Source organism: Hypanus sabinus, chromosome 4 (assembly GCF_030144855.1).
Source record: "Hypanus sabinus isolate sHypSab1 chromosome 4, sHypSab1.hap1, whole genome shotgun sequence".
Classification (NCBI taxonomy): domain Eukaryota; kingdom Metazoa; phylum Chordata; class Chondrichthyes; order Myliobatiformes; family Dasyatidae; genus Hypanus; species Hypanus sabinus.
The window spans coordinates 96,105,228-96,130,991 of NC_082709.1; the positions used below are offsets into that span (position 1 = coordinate 96,105,228).

Genomic DNA, 25,764 nt, shown 5'->3' on the forward strand with positions numbered 1-25,764 from the left:
TGGGACGGCTCAGTTAGAGTTGGAGAAATTAAGATTGGAACATGCAATTAAGTTAAAGCAGCTAGAAGCAGCTGAGAAGGAGAAAGAAAGAGCTGAGAGGGAAAGAAAGGGCCGACAAACAAAGGGAGCATGTGCTCCAGCTAAAGGCGTTAGAGGTGAAAAGGGAGCAGGACAGGGCTGAGAAACAAAGGGAGCATGAAATTCAGTTAAAACAGCTGGAAGCAGCTGAAAAGGAGAGAGAGAGGGAGAGAGCTGAGAAAGAAAAGGAAAGAGCCGAGAAGGAGAGGGAGGCAGAGAAACAGAGGAACCATGACTTGCAGATGGAGAAGTTAAGGCAAGAGCGAAGAGATCAAAGGTCAGACCGAGAGGAGCGGTTTAATGTTAGTCGGAAGTTGAGGTTAGGACCTCCGTTCGAGGAGACGGATGTTGATAGTTATTTCTTGCTTTTTGAGAAGTGGCCCAGAGATCAGTGGGTGGCGCTGTTACAAAGTGTGTTAAAAGGGAAGGCACAACGAGCATATACGGCGTTGTCCATGGAGGAAGAAGAGGCGGAGAGTTATGACAAAGTAAAAGCGGCCATTCTCCAGACTTATGAATTGGTACCTGAAGTGTATAGACAAAAGTTCAGAAATTTAAAGAAAGGGTGGAATCAGACGTATACCGAGTTTGCCTATGAGAAGGGTGTGCTCTTGGACCGTTGGTGTACAGCAGAAATAGTGGAGGAGGATTTTTGGCGTCTCAGGGAGTTAATTCTGATTGAGGAATTTAAAGGTTGTGTTTCGGAGGATATCCGGATGTATTTGAATGAGAAGCCGAATAAGTTCATCTCAGACTTTGCTAGGTTCACAGATGAATATGCCCTAACCCACAAGACAAAGTTTTCCTCAAATAAAAGTTCCCAGAGAGACCGTGGGAACGATAGAGAAAGCCTGCTGGCTGAGGCAGAGGTCCCGCCGGGAGCTAGTGGTAAGATTGAGGGGGAAAGGCAAGACGGCCAGAGATTTCTGGGCTTGACCTGTTTTAATTGTGGAAAGGGGGGGCATATTGCATATAGGTGCTTTGCTCCGAGGAAGGAAACAGGAAAGGGGAAAGCAGCCGCCCCTATTGGATGTGCCGTGGTAATCAGTAAGTCGACAAGAGAGCCCCGGGGTAGATAGAGTACGAGAAGGGTCTGAGACTTGTAAGTCAAACGGAACCATGTCTGTGAGGGAGGGAGACACACCAGTTCCAGTACGGATCTGGAGAGACATGGGGGCTGAACTATCATTGATCAGCAGTAAGGTACTAGATTTTGGTTGCAAGATGGGAATGGTAGCTGTGAAAGGAATAGGAAAAGGGACGGAAATGGTGCCCTTGCATAGGATCATTATGAAATGTGAGCTAGTCTCTGGACCAGTTGAAATGGGGGTGCGATCAGAATTCCCGAGAACTGGCGCTGACGTCCTTCTGGGTAATGATTTAGCCGGTGGTAAGGTTGGGTCAGCAATGACGCTGATGAGACAGCCAATGAGTGTTGCGGTCCCGCCCCTAGATTCCAAGATCTATCCCGCATGCGCGATCACTCGCAGCATGTCGAGAAAGGCAGCTGAGAACGAGAGCAGTTTAAATCCGCCAGTATCAATTTGGCCAAGATGTTTTTACCAACTCTGTACGACGAGGGTTTAGAGGGTGGTAAAACTAAGAGTAGTAAAGTGGAAGAGAGTAAGGGAGAGGAGGTAGACCTGCCCTTAGCGAGGAGAAAAGTTCAAGAGGCATGAAATAAAGATGAGAAACAGAAAAAGCTGTTAAAAGGTCCAGAGTTGGACATGGATGATCTGTCTGGTTTGGCAGAACTGTTTGAAGAAGCTGAAAATTCTAAAGGTGTTCCCAATAATGAAATGAGGGCAGTCCTAGATGAAAAGGGTGCCCTTACCTTGAAAAAGTCTGCTGGGTTGGCAGATGAGGTTGTTTTAGCCCGCGGGGTTGAGTTTACTCTGGAAGGGAGTTGCCCAGAACGTAGCTGGGAGGATCAGGGGAAATTAGAATTTGGACCGGGTACGGGTATTGAAAGCCTGGAAGAGGGAAATGTCCTGTTTGAGTGTGTCCAAGATGTGGATGCACGTGGTACTGAACCTAGTAATGGAGCTCAGAAAAAGTCTGAGGTATTTGATTCTGTTGAAAAGGAATGCAGTCCTTGTGGGTCAGATGGACTTGGTTCAGTGAAGAAAGGGTTAACCTTGATTATAGTGGGAAGTGAGAGCTCCCAGGTGTTTGTGCTCGAAGGTGTGTTAAAGGTTAGTGAGGAGATAACAGGTGGGGCGGTGAATATTATTATTGAAGGAAAAGGGAAATGTGTAGTTCCCAAATTGAATGAAGAAAATTTAAAGGCTGGACTGATATCAGAAGCAGCAACCAGGCTACGGCGATAATTGCTTGATACCACAAAGCCTATGAATCAATTACAGGTTGAGTTGGAAGGTAAAGGGGCCCCGCACTATTGTTATTCCAGAGTGTGGTGTGAAACCACAGAATTCGAAATGCTGTTTGAATAAAGAGGGATCGCTGGCATTGAGACCTAATAGCCTGAAGGGTCCTGAAGAGAAAACTAGCACCTTGCGTAAAATTAAAGAATTGTGTGGAAATTTGGAAAATGGTCTAAGTTTGTAACACATCGTTGATAAAATAACCCCTATAAAAGGAGCGGGCAAAAGCCTATTTCGCCAGGGTGCACAAGCTCACCACGAGGGAATGAACCGGAAAAGAGGCGAGGGTTAATGGGACACCATTTTTAAATAGCAGAAGCCGGTTTTACGGGATTTCGACAAAGCATGTGAATAATAAAGAACAACCCCATGGAAGCTTGACTGTTAAGTTTGAAAGTAACATAAAGATTAGTATTTTGCCAGCATTTTTCAGTATACATGTAAGCTAAGATCACGACTCTTTAGTTTTTGTTGGCAGAAGGAAAAAAAAATAGGCGGTTATTAAATTGGAGTCTGATGCTACAAGACTTTATTAAGGTACAAGATGTTAAGATATTAAAGGAAGAGACAATGTAATCTTTAACTGTTTAGATGCTGAATTGAATGTATAACTGTATTACTCTGTTGTGAAAAAAAGCCCTTTTGTATTGTGTTAGATTCTAAAATCCTGTAAGACTCTGTATTACTTCGTTTTTACCGACGGTAAAAACGCGTTGAAGAAAGGGGGTGTTACGCCTGTGCCCAACTCTGAGGGGCTGAACGGTCCCAAAGTAGCCCCCTCCTTTTCGAGAATCACAAGATCGCCATTAAGTCAGGTCAGGAGACCCAGGAAATGAGAGAGAGACGTTTGGAATGTCCTGGCCCCTCAGCGATACAAAGTGACGGGAAACGGCCATTGTCTCTTGGAGACGGAATTGTGTATTGAGTACTGTTCTATTTATTTGAAGCCCTCAGGGAATGACCAAAAGTGGGCTGGTTGAGGGGAGGCATCCCTCCACCCTGTGACATCTGAGACCCTGTGAGTCAGGATAAAAGAGGGTCTGGGGAACAGCCCCTTCAGATGCACCCGGAGAAACGCTAGAAATCCTGTGACAGCGTTTAATAGCGACAGCCGGTTGACCTAGGAATTGGCGGGCGTCCACGGAACGGCTTAGCTAAAAGGACCGACTACAAAAACGGAACTCTCAAAGGATTGACATCATAAAAAGGAAAAGCTGGCAAGTTTAAACATCTGTCTTTCTCCAACCAAAGGCTGTAGACTGAATGATCTAATGACTTTTATATTTCCATCGGACAATACATTATCCCCTAGACAACAATAGAGCTTATTTCTTATTGATTATTATCATTCCCACAGTGTTAGAGTAGTATTGACGCCGTATATTATTTGTATGTTCGCATTGATATTATTTTTGTGTATTTTTACCAATAACTACTAAATAGTAACATCAGACTTCAATGGACCTCTCTATCTTTGCTGGTAAGTGACCCAGTTACAGGGTATGTAACAATAGTAACTTCATGTGGTTCGGTTGAATCTTTTACCACTTAAACCCTAACTACAATAGCAACACTTAGAATCAGAGCAACACACACAAAATGCTGGTGGAACGCAGCAGGCCAGGCAGCATCTATAGGAAGAAGTAAAGTGCTGACAAAGGGTCTCGGCCCAAAACATCGACTATACTTCTTCCTATAGATGCGGACTGACATGCTGTGTTCCACCAGCATTTTGTGTGTGTTGCTTGAATTTCCAGCATCTGCAGATTTCATCATTTTGCACTTAGAAGCAGAAATCCTATTTAACAAACAGAAAACTCTATGAGATCCACTCCCATTTTTTAAACCATAACTGCAGCATTTGGCAAACGTGAACACAAGGGTCAGTACTAGTTTAACTGATCAGATTTCAATTGCATCTGATAAATTGAACAGTAAAACAAATTAACTGTCATTTATTTCCAGGTTTACAAGTAATATGCTCAATTGTTATAAGTTGGAAAATGTTGTATTTTGTGCAATCAAGTCAAAGTACTTCCATGGATTCATAAGGGGAGGGGGAGGGATAGATGGGGGGTAAGAGAGAAGGGGCAAGAAAAAGCAGGGGGTGAGGGAGTCAAAGGAGAATGAGGACAAGGTCAAGTGAGATGGAGATGGGTGGTGAAGAAGAAGTGGAAATGAAGGGAGGGGGCACATGGAGGGAGGGACAAGAAGATCAAGGGTTAGTGGGGAAGGCAGAGGAGGGATGAGTGGGAGGAGGTGCAGAGCAACAGACAGGGTATGTGTGAGAGACAGCGTGAGAAGGTGGACAAAAATGAGGGCGAGAAAGAGGACAGGGGAATTGCGAGTGCGAGGGAGGGAGAGAGAAAGGAAAAAACAGAGTAGAAGTAGATGATTGTTTTTTAAAGGCAAGTAATTGACTTTGGACAAAAGTCATAAACTTAATATTACAAGGTGCTTCTAAATATGGGCAACAAATAGCAGATTACAAGTGGAAAATTAAGCTTTGTTTTCTATAAATAGGACAAATGGAGAGAAAGTAAGAGGGCATGAAGAATCTATTATTAGTGAGGTTGTAGTGAAATCATCATCTTGTTTAAAGGTTTTTGTTAGAGGAACTTCGTGAAAAGTCCTGCAGAAATTCATCTGGATAATATCACGGATAAAAGCAAAGCCAGCTGGGAAAGTAATTTAGAAACTTGAAAGATATTAAGATGTGTGAAGTAAAGTGAAGATGTTGATGGACATGTACTATAGTTACTGATAATTTAAAGTTTGAGAAGTTCCATGATCTTCCTTTCTTCTGCACTACAAATATTGCTAATGTGAAAGAAAACACCTAAATTCTGAAACACATCACATCAACTGGCCAAGTTTGAGCAAAGATAACCTAAAATATTTTATTTTGTAGAATTGCTTAGATGCACAATAATGCTCTCTTCATCCAGTTAATTCAAGGCACTGTTTTTAACGTGCCTCAGGGATGAATATGTCCTTAGCAAGGCTGCATTCATTATGGAGAGAGAGAAGTCAAGTCTTTTGCTTTCAGTGCTCTGGTTTCTGCAGCAACTATATCTAAAAGTGGAGTACAACACTTACATTCTTGCCAATGACTTGCAAGGGACTGTAATCATGTACTCATGGTCTTCCTGCTCTTGGAATTCGCACCACTAGGGGTCAAGTCTAGGAGACACTTTTGAATTATTTTATAATGCGACTATGTGGTGCACTTTTGGAGTAAGAGAGTCGTTATTAAGCCTTGTGGTATTGATACCAGACATCAAAATGCTATTGGATGGTGGATTTTTTTTTAAGGACTACCGGGTTTTATGGGAAGAAAACTGGAGCAAGATGATGAATCCGATATGAACACACTAAATGGCATGGCAAATTTGAATGGCCTATCACTCTCCTATTTTTCAACTTTCCTCTATTTCTTCTTCCATTGCTGGAGCTTCATTGCTGCGTGAGTGGCAAGTACTCTATTACACTTCTGTCCATGCAGAAACAACGCTCATTGAAAGACTGGTGTCATTTTGGCCTATATAGGATCTGATTACATATGCGGTCAAGTTATTGGTGAAGAACTTAAGGTAGTTATGGCATGGTTGAGAGGTTGATTGACAGGAAGTGCAAGGTACAGGACCCAGGGCAACTGTCAGGAGGGATAGTGGAGATAGGCGGCCAGTGTAGGGTACCCTTGTGGCCAATTCAGTAGCAAGTTGGATACTGACGTTGGGGTGGGCTGGGGGGCGAAATGACCTAGCAGAGGAAAGTCACAGTAGTCAGGTCTCTTGCACCAATTCAGCTCTGGAACTCAGAAGGGAATGGCAGAGAAGAGATAAGAAGCATAAATAGAAGATTTATTGATTATGGGAACAGTTCTGTTGACATCAACAAGATTCCCAGATGGTATGTTACCTCCCAAGTGCCAAGAGAGTTCAAGGTGCTCGATAGGCCAAAGCTGTGATCTCAGGAATACTACCCTTGTCAATTGCTAGTGAAGCCAGAAATAGGAAGATCATACAGTTTAACACATGACCAAGGAGATGAGGTAGGAGGGTGGGCTTCAGATTTTAGGTAATTGGTTTTCTTCCAGGAAAGGTAGAACCAGTACAGATGGGCTGGTTTGCACCTGAATTGCAAGAGAACCAATATCCTTGTGGAAAGGTTTGCTAGTGCTACTCTGGGGAGATTTAAACTAAAGTTGCAGGGAGATGGGAACCGCAAGGCTCGGTGCTGGGACTGCAGCTATTTACAATATACATTAATGTTTTAGATGAAGGGATTAAAAGTAACATTAGCAAATTTGCAGATGACACAAAGCTGGGTGGCAGTGTAAAATATGAGGAGGATGTTAGGAGAATGCAGGGTGACTTGGACAGATTGGGTGAGTGGGCTGATGCAGTTTAATGTAGATAAATGTGAGGTTATCCATTTTGGTGGCAAGAACAGGAAGGCAGATTACTATCTGAATGGTGTCAAGTTAGGAAAAGGGGATGTACAATGAGATCTAGGTGTCCTTGTTCATCAGTCACTGAAAGTAAGCATGCAGTTATAGCAGGCAGCGAAGAAAGCTAATGGCATGTTGGCCTTCATAACAAGGGGAACTGAGTTTAGGAGCAAAGAGGTTCTTCTGCAGTTGTACAGGGCTCTGGTGAGACCACACCTGGAGCATTGTGTTCAGTTTTGGTCTCCAATTTTGAGGAAGGACATTCTTGCTATTGAGGGAGTGCAGCATAGGTTCACGAGGTTAATTCCCAGGATGGTGGGACTGTCATATGTTGAAAGATTGGAGCAACTGGGCTTGTATACACTGTAATTTAGAAGGATGAGAGGGTATCTGATTGAAACATGTAAGATTATTAAAGAATTGGACACGCTAGAGGCAGGAAACATGTTCCCGATGTTGGGGGAGTCCACGACCAGAGGCCCCAGTTGAAGAATAAGGGGTTGACCATTTAGAACGGAGTTGAAGAAAAACTTTTTCACCCAGAGATTTGTGGATCTATGGAATGCTGTGCCTCTGAAGGCAATTCTCTGGATGCTTTCAAGAAAGAGTTAGACAGAGCTCTTAAAGATAGCGGAGTCAAGGAATATGGGGAGAAGGCAGGAACGGGGTACTGATCGTTGATAATCAGCCATGATCACAGTGAATGGTGGTGCTGGCTTGAAGGGTCGAATGGCCTACTCCTGCACCTATTGTCTATTGCCTCTATCAAACCCTTTCATCATTCGATAGGGTTCAATGAGGTCACTCCACACTCCTCATTCTTCTGAATGTTAGTGACTACAGGCCTGGAGCCATCAGACCCATCATACGCTCTTCATATGTCAAACCATTCAATCCTTGAATAGTTTTCGCAAACCTCCTTTGAACCCTCTCCAGTTTCAGTACATCTTTCGTAAGATAAAGGGCCCAAACCTGCTCACAATGAGGCCTCACCAGTGCTTTACAAAATCTCAACATTACATCCTTGTTTTTATATTCTAGTCTTCTTGAAATGAATGCTAACATGCCTTCCCTACTTCCAAATGAACTTTTAGAGAATCTTGCACAAAGACTCCCAAGTCCCTTTGTGTTTCAGCTTTTGGTATTTTCTCTCCATTTAGAAAACAGTCAACCCTTTCAATTCTTCTACCAAAGTGCATGACCATACACTTCCTGACAGAGGATTTCATCTGCCATTATTCACCCATTCTCCTAATCTGTCTAATTTCTTCTGAGGCCTCTCTGGTTCTTCAAAACTGCCTGCCTTCCACCTATCTTCATATCATCTGCAAAAATAGCAACAAAGCCATCAATTCCATCATCCAAACCATTGACATATAACAAATAGAATCAGTCCCAAAACAGAGCACTGTGGAACACTGCTAGTCACCGGCAGCCAGTCAGAAAAGGCTCTCTTTATTCCCACTATTCCTTTGTTAGAATGTGTATCATAGAAACATAGAAAAACTACAGCACAATACAGACCCTTCGGAACACAAAACTGTGCTGAACATGTCCTTACCTTAGAAATCACCTAGGATTACCCACAGTCCTCTATTTTTCTGACCTCCATCTACCTGTCCAGGAGTCTCTCAAAATACCCAATTGTATCCGCCTCCACCACCATTGTCGGCAGCCCATTCCACGCACTCACCACTCTCTGCATAATAAACTTACCCCTGACAGCTCCTCTGTTCCTACTTCCAAGCACATTAGAACTGTGCCCTCTTGTATTAGCCATTTCAGCCCTGGGAAAAAGCCTCTGACTATCTACACGATCAATTCCTCTCATTACCTTATACACCTCTATCAGGTCGCCTCTCATCCTCTGTCACTCCAAGGAAAAAAGGCCGAGTTCACTCAACCTATTCTCATAAGGCATGCTCCCCAATCCAGGCAACATCCTTGTAAATCTCCTCTGCACCCTTTCTATAGTTTCCACATCCTGAGGCAACCAGAACTGAGTACAGTACTCCAAGTGGGGTCTGACTAGGGTCCTATATAGCTGCAACATTACCTCTCGGATCCTAACCTCAATTCCACGATTGATGAAGGCCAATGCACCGTATGCTTTCTTAACCACAGAGTCAACCTACGCAGCAGCTTTAAGTGTCTTAAGGACTCAGACCCCAAATAATCCCTCTGATCCTTCACACTGCCAAGAATCTTACCATTAATGCTATATTCTGCCATTATATTTGACCTACCAATATGAACCACCTCACACTTATCTGGGTTGAACTCCATCTGCCACTTCTCAGCCCAGTTTTGCATCCTAACAACGTCCCGCTGTAACCTCTGACAGCCCTCCACACTATCCACAACACCCCCAACCTTTGTATCATCAGCAAATTTACTAACCCATCCCTCCACTTCCTTATCCAGGTTATTTATAAAAATCATGAAGAGTAAGGATCCCAGAACAGATCCCTGAGGCACTCCACTGATGACCGACTTCCATTACAGAATATGACCCGTCTACAACCAGTCTTTGCCTTCTGCGGGCAATCCATTTCTGGATCCACATAGCAATGTCCCCTTGGATCCCGTGTCTCCTTACTTTCTCAATAAGCCTTGCATGGGGTACCTTGTCAAATACCTTGCTGAAATCCATATGCACTACATCTACTACTCTACCTTCATCAATATGTATAGTCATATTCTCAAATAATTCCATCAGGCTTGTAAGGCACGACCTGCCTTTGTCAAAGCCATGCTGATCCATTCCTAATCATATTATACCTCTCCAAATTTTATAAATCCTGTCTCTCAGGATCTTCTCCATCAACTTACCAACCACTGAAGTAAGACTCACTGATCTATAATTCTCTGGGCTATCTCTAATCCCTTTCTTGAATAAGGGAACAATATCCACAACACTTCAATCCTCTAGAATCTCTCCCGTCCCCATTGATGATGCAGAGATCATCGCCAGAGGCTTAGCAATCCCCTCCCTCATTAGCCTGGGGTACATCTTGTCCGCTCCCGGTGACTTATCCAACTTGATGCTTTCCAAAAGCTCCAGCACATCCTCTTCCTTAATATCTACATGCTCAAGCTTTTCAGTCCGCTGTAAGTCATCCCTACAATCTCCAAGTTCCTTTTCCGTGGTGAATACTGAAGCAACGTATTCACTAAGTACCTCTAAGTACCTCACTAAGTACCTTCCATACACACTCTTCTACTATCATACTTGATTGGTCCTATTCTCTCAATCTTATCCTCTTGCTCTTCACATACTTGTAGAATGCCTTGGGGTTTTCTTTAATCCTCTTCACCAAGGCTTCTCATGGCCCCTTCTGGCTCTCCTAATTTGTTTCTTAATCTCCTTCCTGCTAGCCTTATAATCTTCATTATCTAGTTTTTTGAACCTTTCGTAAGCTTTTCTTTACTTCTTAACTGGATTTACAGCAGCCTTTGCACACCACAATTCCTGTACCCTACCATCCTTTCTGTCTCATTGGAACATACCTATGCAGAACGCCATGCAAATATTCCCTGAACGTTTGCCACATTTCTTCCGTACATTTCCCTGAGAACATCTGTTCCCAATTTATGCTTCCAAGTTCCTTCCTGATAGTCCCATATTTCCCCTCACTCCAATTAAATGGTTTCCTAACTTGTCTGTTCCTTGGACATTAAACTTCCAGCTATAATATTTCAGCCATGATTCCGTGACGCCTACATCATCACATCTCCCAATCTGCAACTGTGCAGCAAATTCATCTACTTTATTTCATAGACTGTGTGCATTCAAATACAACAGCTTCAGTCTTGTATTCATTTTGATTATGTTGCACCACGCTAAACATTTTCATTCTGAACTTTGTCTGAGGTTTTACGAACATCTGCCTCCACAACCTCTCCACCAACTGTTCTGGCACTCTGGTTCCCATTCTCTTACAACTTCAGTTTAAACCCCACCGTGAAGAAACAAACCTTCCCGCTAAGGGACCAGATATATAAGTAAGTCTGATTTTCTATGTAATCCCTTATCACTACTGCAATCCTGTTCTCCCCTCTTCCCTTCTGAATCCTCGAGACAGACTCAGTGCCAGAGAACAGGTCGCTTTGGTGTCCCTCGGTAGATCACCCCATGCCCTACTGCATTTGAAGTGGTTCTTGAGGGGAATGGCTGTGGAGTTCTTTGCACTGGCTGTCTATTCCCTTTCCCTCTTTTGACAGTCACACTGGTTCCTGACTTCTACAACTCTGGTGTGACTACTCACCATATCAAGTATTTGAATAGATAGGATTAGGGTGGTCAGTGTGGCTTTATGCATGGTAAGTCATGCCTAACCAATTAGATTTTTGAAGAGGTTATCGGCAAAGTTGATAAAGGCAAGGAAGGGGATGTTGTCTAATGGAAATTGATGTTGGAGAGGTAGTAATAGGGGACAAAGAACTGGTAGACAAACTTATTAAGTATTTTGTCTTCACTGCGGAATACCAGAAATGTGAGAGTGTCAGGGAGCAGAAGTGAGTGTCATTTCTATTACTAAGGAGAAGGTGCTTGGGAAGCTGAAAAGCTCAAAAGGTAGTTAAGTCAGATGGACTGCACACTTGATTTCTGAAAGAGGTAGCTGAAGAGATTGTGGTGGTATTAGTAATGATCTTTCAAGAATCACTAGAATCTGGAATAGTTCCGGAGGAATGGAAAATTGTAAATATCACTCCACTCTTTAAGAAGGGAGGGAGCTGAAGAAATGTAATTGTAGGCCAGTTAGCCTGACCTCAGAGCTTCAAAGGATGTTGGAGTCTCTTATTTACTAAGGACGGGGTTTCAGGAAGGCACATGACAAATTAGGCCAAAGTCAGCATGGTTTCTTTAAGGGAAAATCTATTGGAAATTTTGAGGAAATAATAGGCAGAACAGTCAAGGAGATATAGTAGATGTTGTTTATTTAGATTTTCAGAAGGCCTTTGACAAGGTGCTGCACATAAGGCTGTTTAACAAATTAAGAGCCCATTGTATTTTAGGAAAGATTCGAGCATTGATAAAAGATTGGGTGACTGGTAGGAGGCAAAAAGTGGAAATAAAGAGGGCCTTTTCTGGTTGGCTACTGGTGAGTGGTGGTGTTTCGCAGGGGTTGGTGTTGGAACTGCTGCTAATAGCAATGATTTGGATGAACGAATTGATGGCTTGTGGCCAAGTTTGCGATGATAGGTGGAGGGGATAGTTGTGTTGGGGAAGCAGAGTGTCTGCAGAAGGACTTATATTAGGAGAATGACAAAAGAACGGCAGATGGGATAGTAGTGTTGGGAAGTGTATGGTCATGCACTTTGGCCGAAGGAATAAAGGTATGGACTACTTTCTAAATGGAGAGAAAATTCAAATATCAACAGTGCAAAGGGAACCTGGGGTTACTTTTGCAGGATTCCCTGAAGGTTAACTTGCAGGTTAAGTCAGTGGAAATGAAAGCAAATGAAATGTTAGCAGTTATTTCGAAAGGAATCTAAGAGCAAGGATGTGATGCTGAGGCTTTATAGGAATTGGTCAGACAATACTTGGAGTATTGTGAGCAGGTTTGGGCCCCTTACCTAAGAAAAAAATACGCTAGCATTGTAGAGGGTTCCAAGGAAGTTCAGAACAATGATCCTAAGAATGAGGAGCATTTGATGGCTAGGCATGTAGTCATTGGAGTTTAGAAGAATGAGTGGTGGTGGGGGGGGGGGGGGGAAATGGGATCTCAGTGAGATGCCTATATAGAATGGATGCGGTATAGTGAAGAAGTCTAGCTCCAGAGGGCACAGCCTCAGAGTAGAGGGACATCCATTTACAACAGAGATGAAGAAAAAATTCTTTAGCCAGAGGGTGGTGAATCTGTGGAATTCATTGTACCAGAGAGCTATATAGGGCAAGTCATTGAGTATATTTAAGGCAGAGGTCGATAGGTTCTTGATTAATCAGGGTAACAAAGGTTACAGAGAAATGGCAGGAGAATGGAGTTATGCAAAATAAATCAACCATGATCAAATGGCGCAGCAGATTTAATGTCTGAATGGGCTAATTCTTCTCCAATGTCCTATGGTCTTATGAAGATTACTTCTTCAAGACATTACTGATACTGAAATACCAATCTTACTCATTAATGGATCCCAAAGGTAGAGGAGTTCCTACACTATGGTTTTGGGGTAACAAGGATAAAAAAAAATACTGTGCAGTTATTAAGAGTAAAAAAGGCCTTGGAGGTTAACATACAATTAAGAGGTCCTCAAGCTTTCCATCCAGCATAAAAAGCACAAGTCAAGTCAAGTCAAGTCAAGTCAAGTCATTTTTTATTGTCATTTCGACCATAACTGCTGGTACAGTACATAGTAAAAATGAGACAACTTTTTTCAGGACCATGGTGTTACATGACACCTAGCCAATCTTAGTGATTAAGGTGATCTGGCATTGTTGCCTGGCCTATACATGACTCCAAATGTTTTCTCAGTCATGGGAAGTGGTATTAGGTAAATTGAAGGGATTAAAGGCAGATAAATCCCCAGGGCCAGATGGCCTGCTACTTAAGGAAGTAGCCCAAGAAATAGTGGATGCATTAGTGATAATTTTTCAAAACTTCTTAGATTCTGGATTAGTTCCTGAGGATTGGAGGGTGGCTAATGTAACCCCACTTTTTAAAAAAGGAGGGAGAGAGAGACTGGGGAATTATAGACTGGCTAGCCTGACATCGGTGGTGGGGAAAATGCTAGAGCTGGTTATCAAAGATGTGATAGCAGCACATTTGGAAAGAGGTGAAATCATTGGCAAAGTCAGCAAGGATTTGTGAAAGGAAAATCATGTCTGACGAATTTTTTGAAGATGTAACTAGTAAAGTGGATAGGGGAGAACCAGTAGATGTGGTATATTTGGATTTTCAAAAGGCTTTTGACAAGGTCCCACACAGGAGATTAGTGTGCAAACTTAAAGCACATGGTATTGGGGGTATGGTATTGATGTGGATAGAGAATTGGTTGGCAAACAGGAAGCAAAGAGTGGGAATAAACAGGACCTTTTCAGAATGGCAGGCAGTGACTAGTGGGGTACCGCAAGGCTCAGTGCTGGGACCCCAGTTGTTTACAATATATATTAATGATTTAGACGAGGGAATTAAATACAGCATCTCCAAGTTTGCAGATGACACGAAGCTGGGTGGCGCTGTTAGCTGTGAGGAGGGTGCTAAGAGAATGCAGGGTGACTTGGATAGGTTAGGTGAGTGGGCAAATTTGTGGCAGATGCAATTTAATGTAGATAAATCTGAGGTTATCCACTTTGGTTGCAAGAACAGGAAAACAGATTATTATCTGAGTGGTGGCCGATTAGGAAAAGGGGAGATGCAATGATACCTGGGTGTCATTGTACACCAGTCATTGAAAGTGAGCATGTAGGTACAGCAGGCGGTGAAAAAGGCAAATGGTATGTTGGCATTCATAGCAAGAAGATTTGAGGACAGGAGCAGGGAGGTTCTACTGCAGTTGTACAAGGCCTTGGTGAGACCACACCTGGAGTATTGTGTGCAGTTTTGGTCCCCTAATCTGAGGAAAGACATTCTTGCCATAGAGGGAGTACAAAGTAGGTTCACCAGATTGATTCCTGGGATGGCAGGACTTTCATATGAAGAAAGACTGGATTGACTAGGCTTATACTCACTGGAATTTAGAAGATTGAGGGGAAATCTTATTGAAACGTATAAAATTCTAAAGGGATTGGGCAGGCTAGATGCAGGACGATTGTTTTCGATATTGGGGAAGTCCAGAATGAGGGGTCACAGTTTAAGGATAAAGGGGAAGCCTTTTAGGACCGCGATGAGGAAAAACTTCTTCACACAAAGAGTGGTGAATCTGTGGAATTCTCTGCCACAGGAAACAGTTGAGGCCAGTTCATTGGCTATATTTAAGAGGGAGTTAGATATGGCCCTTGTGGCTAAAGGGATCGGGGGTATGGAGAGAAAGCAGGTACAGGGTTCTGAGTTGGATGATCAGCCATGATCATACTGAATGGTGGTGCAGGCTCGAAGGGCTGAATGGCCTACTCCCGCACCTATTTTCTATACTTCTATGTCCACAGAATCTCGTGTTCACTCTCTGACTATGGAATCCCCCATCACTACTGCAGTCCTCTTCTCCCCACTTCCCTTCATTACCACAGCACCAGACTCTGTGCTATCATGTTTGCTGTTGTGTGCTGAGGCAGCTGACTGAGGGTAGCAGTCACCAACAGAATCAACAAACTCATTCATAAGGCCAGTGATGTTGTGGGGGTGTAACTGGACTCTCTGACGGTGGTGTCTGAAAAAAGGATGCTGTCCAAGTTCAGATTCAGATTCAGATTCAATTTATTGTCATTTAGAAACCACAAATGCAATGCAGTTAAAAAATTAGACAACGTTCCTCCAGAATGATATCATAAAAGCACATGACAAAACAGACCAGAAAATCCACATAACATTTGGCAATCTCCAATCCAGAGTACGGAGAGGCTGCTGCTTATTAATATCACATGCCATCTTGGACAATGTCTACCATCCACTCCATAATATACTGGTTAGGCACAGGAGTATGTTCAGCCAGAGATTCATTCCACCAAGATGCAACATTATGAGGGGGATAGATAGAGTTGCCGTGGATAGGCTTTTTCCATTGAGGGTAGGGAATATTCAAACAAGAGGACATGAATTGAGAGTTACGGGGCAAAAGTTTAGGGGTAACATGAGGGGGAACTTCTTTACTCAGAGAGTGGTAGCTATGTGGAATGAGCTTCCAGTAGAAGTGGTAGAGACAGGTTCGATTTTGTCATTTAAAAAAAAATTGGATAGGTATATGGACAGGAACGGAATGGAGGGTTATGGGCTGAGTGCAGGTCAGTGGTACTAGGTGAGAGTAAGCGTTCGGCATGGACTAGAAAGGCTGAGATCGCCTGTTTCCGTGCTGTAATTGTTATATGATTATTATGAGCCATCGTGGGAGCAAAAGATATGCTGACATTGGACAGGAGGTTCATGAGGATGATTCCGGGAATGACTGGGTTATCGTATGAGAAGCATTTGATAGCTCTGGTCCTTGCTGGCATTTAAAAGTATGAGGGGGATCTGATTGAAATCTAGTGAATGTTGAAAGGCCTAGAGAGGAGGTGGAATTTCTTTAACCAGATGGTGGTGAACCTGTGAAAATTGTTGCCACAGGCATATGTGGAGGACAAGCCATTTGGTGTATTTAGCGCGAAAGTAGATAGATTTTTGATTGGTCAAAGTGTGAAAGATTATGGGGAGAAGGCAGGAGAATGCAGCTGAGAGGAAAGATGGATCAGCCATGAAGACTTGATGGGCCAAATAGTCTAATTCTGCTCCTATCTCTTGTTGTCTTATTTTGGCACCAGCACAGCATGCCCACCAAGTTCACAAACAGCAACAAAACAACAGCAAAACAAGCCCTGTTTCTCCCACACCTTCGCACACATAGACAGTCCTCCAACCCCAGGCCTTCAGCAGACTCGCAGACATTGGGCCTTCAACTTCCCCAGTGGACTTGCAGACTGACAGACCTATGCTTTCAGCCAACCAGCCTTGACTCCCAGACTACAAACTGACTGTTGGGCTTCAATCTTCATTAACAACCCCAGTACTAAGCCAATGACAACAAACGTGATTGAACTCTAGGCTTTGCCGATGAAGGAATCCCAAAGTCCAGGACTCGGAATGTAAGCCTTGAATTCCGGTCACATAAACTGTGCAGCTAGAGGATCACCGGCCCTTGTGCCTCCGGGACTCACAGAACTCAGATCCTGAAACCCACCAAAGACTTGCTGATATGAGGGGTGGTATGACATTCAACCGTGGATGACCTTCATCCCTAGTCCACCGAGAATAGAAGCCAAGCACATGATTATACTTTGCAGATGGTTTCATTTCAATGCATGGATTGCAAAGGGAAGTGAGCTTTCCACTACTGGAAAATTTCCCCAATTAGTCTGAGCCTTTCCCACACTGACCTTTTCACAACACTCACCATAAACCAAGAGCTCCCTTCAGCAAACCGGTCAAATAGATCCATTCTTTAAGAAACGCTTATAAGCCTATTGCACAGTGCTCTGGAGGAGGGTGGCTGTCTTTTAATGCAATTGAAATTCAAAGAATGACTTACCAGATCTTGGCTTCAGCCCAAAGGGGGCTGTGGGTGATGCATCAGGAGACAATGTAGGTGTGACTATGGAAGTCTTCTTCTCATCCTGTAGGTTTTCAAATGACATTAAAAATAAAACTCAGTTCCCTGTACATATGATTTGCTATATAATTCAGGTTGTTAAATCAGAACATTTCCAAATGATTATGTGTTCAACAATTCACTGATATTTGGTATCAGAAAACAAATGAGTACACTTTGTAAATACTGTGAGGATTTATCCTTTCCACAGATGCTTTAGCTGAAAATGAAATCTTGCCTTTTTTCTGGGATACAGCACTGTTGAACTTCATTTGTGGTGTAATTTTGAATTCTAAAGTTAAATTGTTAATTAAAAATTTGCAGACATGTTAAAAATAAATTATATTACTTATTACAATAAAAAGGAAAAGCTAGCTTCAGAAAACTAGCTTGTGAACATTACTTCTAATCTGAAATGAGCTGATTATTTACTTTAATTATAAGCAGGATATTCTTAGGGGAGCTGAATTTAAAAATGATAACTTAAGTGATGTAGTGAAGAGTTGATTCTATTTTCCAATGTGCTATTAATGGGTACTGGGAACAATAGTCAGAGGTTGGGAAGTAATCACACCAGAATATAGTGAGATATTCTACTTCCAAAGTGAAAATGATATACCCTCTTAATTTTATATCTAGCTAAAGGATTCTTATATTTTCAGTAATATTGGAATTATCAACACTAATCTATGGTAGTAGTGGGTAATATTCTTTGGCTGCAGGTAAAACCATTGTGACAAGTTCATATTAATTGCATTTCAAATATAACATCAGCTGGAAGTAAAATGTATTAGATATTCAGAATTTTAAATAACTTATACAAAAAAGTTCAGTTAATCATTCTTCAGAGTTACAGAGAACATTACAGAACAGTACAGGTCCTGCAGCCCACAATGTTGAGAGGTTTTTTAACCTACTCTAAGATCAATATCTCCCTTCCTTCCTACATAGCCCTCCATTTGTTTATCATCCAGGAGTTTCTTAAATGCCCCTCTGTATCTGCCTCTTCTGCCACCACTGGCAGGATGTCTCACACACCCAACACCCTGATAAAGAACGTACCTCTGACATCTCCCTTATACTTTTAACTTTGATTCAAAGTACATTTACTATCAAAGTATGTATACTACATACAATCTTGAGATCTGTCTCCTTATTGGAAGCTAAAAACATCCTGAAAAGAAAATTTAGAGAGCTCGGTAGAAAGCTGCGAAATAGGACTTCCTGAGTAGTAAATTCTGGATTGCTGGTTGTGCCATACATTAGTGAGGGTAGAAACAGGATGATTTGGCAGATTAACGTGTGGCTGAGAAGCTGGGGCAGGAATTCAGGTTCTTGGATCACTGCAATCTCTTCTGGGGGAGCTATGGTCTGTTCAAATGTGATGCGATGCACCTGAACCCAAGGGGAACCAATATTCCCATGGACATGCTTGTTGGAGCTGTTGGGGGGGGGGGGGGGCTTAAACTAATTTGGCAGGGGGGTGAAAACCGGTGTGAAGGGATTCAGAATAGGACAGATGGTAAAAAAAGCAAAGATAGCGAGCAGTAAGACTGTCAGGAAGGGCAGGCAGATGATAGGACATAATTGCAGCCAGCAGGGTAAATATCACTGCATTAGGGATGCAGAATCAAAAAGGAGTAGCAAACACAGCACTCAAAGTGTTATATATCTCAATGCACAGAGTGTAAGAAGGATGATCTTGTTGCACTATTACAGATTGTCAGATATGATGCTGTGGCCATCACTGAATCATGGCTGGAGGTTGGACGTAGTTGGAAGCTGGATGTCCATTAGGAAGGTAGGCTCTGCTGGTAAAAATAATCCCATCAAATCAGTAGAAAGATGTGCAAACAATGAAAGTAAGCAAATAACATTTAGAACTGAAATTCATGAAAGATTGTCCACAGTCACAATGCCAGTTATGCCCTGTTATTATAAGCCATTTCCACCTTGGGGAAAAGTCTCTGGCTGTCCAGTTGATGTATGCCTTTTATCAAACAGCTCACCTCTATCAAGCCTCATCTCATCCTCTTTCACTCCAAAGAGAATAACCCTAACTTACTCAACCTATCTTCATAAAACATCATTTTTGATTTACTTTTTAGCTGGTTGGCACAAGACTGTGGGCCAAAGGGCCTGTTACTGTGCTGTACTGTTTTATGTTCTATATTCTATAAGCATGTCCTCTTGTCCAGGCAACATCCAGGTAAATGTCCTCTGTATTTTCTCTAAAGCTTCCATACTTATGTCAGGATGTTGCCATTCATCTTCTACTGTCACTGCACATACCTAGCTATTTGCATTCCACAGCACTGAAAAGCTTCATGGCTCTTTATCTACGAGACAGTATGTAAAGTACAAGTGTAGTTAATACACTCAATACCACTTTCAAACACGTTTGACCAAGTAGCTTTGGACACGGGTGGTTCTCTATTAGCGTAAAATGATGGTGATAGGAACCTTAAAGCATGTTTCACAGTGTGCAGAGCTACAATCTCCCATCACTGCTTAAACCAGTAAGCTAACATGCATATGAATTTGCTTCCTGCAGGACTAGTCTGCTTTTAAAATTGCTACTGAAACCAAATATTATTTACCTTAACCAAATAAAAACAAGGTGCAGTACAATGCTGGATCAGAATATTTATGCACTTTTTATGGAGTGTGGATGGGTATGTGCTAAGGGTGGGAAGGAAAAGGGAATTGGTGGCATATGAGGAAGACGGATCAATTCTGTTCTGATTAAACTGTAAGAATTAATGTGCAGCACATCAGACATTTTTAACCTCTCCCTTTCCCAGTGTAGAGTGCGCTCCTGCTTCAAAACATTCCACCATTGTCCCTGTACCTAAAAGACCAAAGTAACGTGTCTGAATGACTGGTGTCCTGTTGCACTCACCTCAATAATAAGCAAATGCTTTGAGAGGCTGGTTAAGGACTGCATCTGCAGCCTGCTACCACCCAAACTGGACCCCCTACAATTCACCTACAGACACAACCGATCGACAGATGACACAATAGCCACTGCTCTACACACCGTCCTTACACATCTGGAGAAGAATGCTTATGTGAGAATGTTGTTTTTGGATTACAGTTCAGCATTCAACACCATAATTCCCTCCAGGCTCGACAAGATGCTCAGAGGCTTGGCCTTCACCTTGCCTTGTGTAGCTGGATTCTGGACTTCCTGTCAGTTTGCCGGCAGGTGGTAAGAGTGGGCTCCCTTACCCCTGCCCCTCAACACAAGTGCCCCTCAGGGCTGTGTCCTAAGCCCACACCTTTAAAATTTGCTAATGACACTACACTGATTGGCCTTATCTCAAATAATAATGAGGCAGCCTACAGAGAAGAGGTCATCAGCCTGACACAGTGGTGTCAAGAAAGCAACCTCTCCCCCAGCATCACAAAAACAAAGGAGCTGGTTGTGGAATACAGGAGGAATGTAGACGGGCTAACCCCTATTGGCATCAATGGATCTGGGATGAGAGGGTGAACAGCTTTAAGTTTCTTGGCATAATTATCACGAAGGATCTCATGCATACTTACTAGCTGTGTGGTGAAAAAAGCATAAAAGCACCTCTTTCACCTCAGATGGCTGGAGAAGTCTGGTATGGGCCCCCAAATCCTAAGAAATTTCTATAGGGGCGCAATTAAGAGCATCCTGACAGGCTGCATCATTGCCTGGTACGGGAACAGCACTTCCCTCAGTTGCAGGACTCTGCAGAGAGTGGTGCGGACAGCCCAATGTATCTGTAGATGTGAACTTACCACTATTCAGGACATTTACAAAGACAGGTGTGCAGGATCATTGGGCACCTGAGTCACCCCAACCACAATCTATTCCAGCTGCTACCATCTGGGAAGCGGTACCGCAACATTAAAGCCAGGACCAACAGGCTCCACGACAGCTTCTGCCACCAGGCCACCAGACTGCTTAATTCATGCTGACACAACTGTATTTCTATGTTATACTGCTGATCCTGTTGTACATATTATTTATCATAAATTACTATAAATTGCACATTTAGATGGAGACATAATGTAAAGATTTTTACTCCACATGTATATGAAGGATTTAAGTATTAAAGTCAATTCCATTCAATTCGTCAGATTTCCTCAAGGGCACTCACCTCATTTTCTGTCTCATTCTTCTCCATACTCTCATTAGTATTCTATGTAGATATCAGAACATGTGAAAATAAAAGAAAGAAAATACTTTAAACATTCAATTTGGTAACTGATCATATATTGGGAGAGGGAAGATCAAACTTAGATCTCATAACAAGTCGCAGATAAAACTGAGTGGAGAATTGCTAGAGCATTAATTGCAAGGGAACACCATCACATTTCACTGTAAATCGTATTCCACTGCAGTAATTGAGAGAGGTCTGCTTCGAGCTCAATGACTCTAAATATTACCCAGCTGATCTGTGGGAGCTCATTCACTTCAAGGAGGCCTGACACTAAATTGTCAAAGAGTTATAGAGCACAATTGCCTTTCAATCCATCTAATCTCTGCTGGCCTTTCTTGTGCTGAGTCCCTTCTACCTTTACCTGGACCCTCCATAGCTCCCTCATCCAAACTTCTCTTATTTTTGTAATATATTTTTTATTGAAGCTCATCATCAAACAAACATTTCCATAAGATGTATTTCAGACATTGTACATATATATCATATAATCATATATATCACAAATCTCCACAAAGTATTTATGAGGTAAACTATGTACAAGTAGGAAGTGATCTTTTTTTTACAACATATTCATTGATTTGTGAGAATAAAATCAGGCCTATGAGGCATTACGTAGTTAAACCATTTTTCCCAGTATGAATAAAATTGTTCCAGATTACGACTAACAGATGCTGTTAACTTCTCCATTTTGTAAACGTCCATTGTAATTTCCATCCATGCATTTAAAGTTGGGCTCTCCTGTGATAACCATTTCCTAGTAAGAGCCTTTTTACCAGCCACCAACAGCATAATCCTTAAATATTTATCTCTTTTCAACCATTCTTGAGGTATATATCCAAAATATATGGTCTTATTTCACATTTAAAGATGTCTTGTAGGGCATTGTGTATCCCCCTCCAATAGTTTTTGATAACAGGGCAGTCCCAAAAAATATGATAATGATTTTGATTTCCACAATTTCTCCAGCAAACAGGGAGGTTACCATCATAATGGGATTTCTGAGAGGGTGCAATAAAATATCTTATCAAGTGTTTGCATTCAAACTCCCTCCATTTCTGTGAACCGGTACACTTCCATCGTTCATTCTTCCTCAGATATAATTATCTCTCCTTCCTTCTCCCATTTTGTTTTAATGTATGATGATGAATGTGTTTTAAGATTTGACAACCCCTTATACATACTTGAAATGATTCTACTACCATTATCTTAATTATATGCTTTTCGAAATAGTTCTATCAAGCATGTACTTGCCTTGGTTATATTTTTAAGCGTCTTATTAACATATTGTTCCATCTGTAAATATTGATAAAAATCTTGTTTTTCTAATAAGTGTATCTCTTTAAGCATTTCAAAACTGAACAGTGTTCCTTTATGTTGCAAAGAACTGCTATTTCTTTTGCTGCCCAGTCCTTAAATCTAGCATCCAATTTATTTAGTGTAAAATCCGAGTCATATGCACACCATTTAAGAATTGCAATATCTCTCTCCAGATTATATTCTTTCATAGTAGTGTTCCATATTTTAAGAGTCAATTTCACCCATGGGTTATCAATAGTATTTATGTACCTTTGCAGGTTGTTATCAGCCAAAATTGCTTGGATGGGGATGGGAAGTACCCGCTCCTCAATGTTTTTCCATTGAGTGTCATACGATGGGTTGCACCAATGTATCACAGCTCTCAACTGTGCTGCAAAATAATAACCTCTAAGAGCAGGTAGGCCACATCCCCCCACTTTTCCTTTGTTAACTGCAAAGTTTCGAGATGAACTCTTGGCCTTTTACCCTGCCAAATATACTTTGATAACATATTGTTCCATTCATTGAATTGATTTTGATTAATCTCTATTGGTAGGGTCTGAAAGAGATATAAGAGTCTGGGCAGTAATAGACTTTTTAATAGACTCAATCCTTGAACTAAGACTGAAAAAAGGAATCAGGTTCCATCTCGCCACATCTTCCTTAATTTTTTATATAAAGGCTGATAATTACATTCTGATAATTTTCCCAAATCTTTTGGCATAATGATGCCCAAATATTTTAAAGACTCTGTGTGCCATGCTCAGGGATATCTACTTTCAATTTCTCTTGGTGGGCTCGAGTAATATGAAGGTTTTATCTATGTTGATCTTGTATCCTGATAATTGACCTTATAGTTCAAAGGATTGCATCAATTTAGGTAAAGAGTATGTTGGTTGCCCTAGATAGATTAAGATGTCATCCGCATAACAAGCCAATTTATGCTCTGTCCCTTTAATAGTAATTCCCCTGATATCTTCATTTTGTCTGATGTATTGAGCTAATGGTTCCAGATATAATGCTAAGAGTAGCAGTGACCATGCACAACCCTGTCTCATGCCCCTTTCTAGAGTAAGACTATCTGATAAATATCCATTGATTTTAATCCTAGCAGTAGGGTTGTCATATAGTGTCTGTATAGTTTTAATAATTGTGCCTTGGAAACCAAATCTATGTAAAACTCTGTAAAGAAAATTCCAATTAACCAAATCAAATGCTTTTTCAGTGTCCACACTTATCACTATTGCTTCGATTTAATTTTTTTGTATATGATCCATAATGTGAAGTGTCCTTCGTATATTGTCTTGTGTCAGGCGTTGTCATATAAAACCTGTCTGATAGTTACGTATCAGTATGTGTAGAAACTCCTCTAATCGTTTGGCCATGATGGAGGTAAATAATCTATAATCTGCATTAAGAACAGATATTGGTCTAAATGACCCACATTCCATTTTATCCTTGCCTTCTTTCAGCTATACAGCTGAGATTATCGCTTCCTTCCAACTGGGTGGCGTTTGTGCCTTTTTTTAGAGCCCAGGTCAGTGTGGGGAGTAAAACAGGAATTAACTCATTTTTAAATTCTTTGTACCACTCTGTCGTATACCCATTTGATCCTGGTGACTTGCTTAATTTAAGCCTACTAATTGCAGCTTTTAATTCAACTTCAGATATGTCAGCAGTCATCATTCCATTTTGTTCTTCACTTAAAGTGGGTAACTCTAGAGTATTCAAGAAGGTGTCAATTTGGATTATGCTTCCTCCTGGACTTTTGAAATATAGTGTTTTGTAAAACACTTCAAAAGCTTCTTGAATTTCACTTAGCTTATTTTTTTATCATTTTCATACTTGGGTCCCTAATTGTATTTTCTGCTATCTTTTTTTTCAGTTTCCACGCCAGTATTTTCATAGATTTTGATCCACTTTCATAATGTCTCTGTTTCAGAAACATTAAAATTTTCCTCATTTCTTGCATAGCCAAACTATTAATTTCATTACTAAGTTTTTTAAATTTCCCCTAATGTATCCTGTGCCAAATTCAATTTGTGTTTTTTCTCTAGTTCCTTCAGCCTATTTTGTAATTCCTCTAATGTTTTATTCCTGATTTTTTTTCTTATATAAAGATAGTGCTATAATTTTCCTTCTTCAGACAGCCTTCAGAGTATCCCATAAAATGGGAGGTGATACCTCTCCATTATCATTAAATTTTAAATAGAGACCAATTTCTTTCTTAGTTTGTTCTTTAAAGTACAGACCATTGAGTAGACTTGAATTTAGTTTCCAAATAGTATTCTTTGGTTGTAGGTCAAAATCAACAGATAAATATATAGGTGCATGGTCACTGACATCTATTGTCCCAATTCCACAGGTGTTTATTTAGTCTTTGTCTTTTCCAAATGTTATGAAATAGTCTATTCTTGTATATACAGAATGGGGAGCAGAATAATGAGTGTAATCCCTTCTGTCGGGGAAAATGTCCCTCCATATATCAATTAAACCAACATCCTCAAAAAGTGTATTAACTTTCTTATGTAAGGATTTTGTTTCATAGGTTTTTCTATTGGAAGAGTCTAAGTTTGGTATAATTGTAAATTTAAGTCTCCCCCACATATCAGGAGACCTTCTGTTTCCGCTACCATAATACCAGTAATTTTCTGAAAAAAAAACCAATAGCTCTTCCCGGGGGGTGCCTATATATTCAATAGAGTAACTGAATTTCCGTCTATATTTCCCTTCCCAGAATATATCTGCCCTCTTTATCTCCCATTTCGAACACTTTCAAAATTCAGCTAACTTGAGATAAGAATAGCAACTCCTCTCCTATGTCCTGATTTATATGAGGAGAAAAACAAATTAATGAAGCCCATTCTCTTTAGTTTTCTATGCTCATTATCAATTAAATGAGTTTCCTGTAAATATACTACATGGGCTTGTTCTTTTTTCATTTTGAATAAAATTCCATTACATTTGATTGGATTTAATAGCCCTTTGCCATTAAAAGATATGAATTTTACTTTGTCCTTAGCCATCTGTATTTATCTGTCAATGTATCATTGAAATTAGCAGAATAAAACTTAATCGATCTACTCCCTGAACAAATAAGAACCAAGAAAAGCAAATAATAACAAAAATGGCAATG

General features: G+C 41.2%; 1 protein-coding gene across 7 annotated transcripts in view; it reads right to left on the minus strand.

Annotated features, from left to right (window-relative positions):
* lrch1 (leucine-rich repeats and calponin homology (CH) domain containing 1) overlaps window positions 1–25,764 on the minus strand; it is a 484,761-nt gene that overhangs the window by 81,097 nt on the left and 377,900 nt on the right. For all 7 annotated transcript variants that reach the window (XR_009511715.1, XR_009511716.1, XR_009511714.1 and 4 more), the window contains 2 exons: window positions 21,270–21,311; window positions 17,077–17,161 (listed from right to left, as the gene is read on the minus strand). Coding sequence is in view for 2 of the 7 variants with exons in the window: in XM_059967693.1 (XP_059823676.1) it covers window positions 17,077–17,161; window positions 21,270–21,311 (127 nt within the window). In the remaining 5 variants the exon portion in view is untranslated. The remainder of the gene's footprint in view (window positions 1–17,076; window positions 17,162–21,269; window positions 21,312–25,764) is intronic.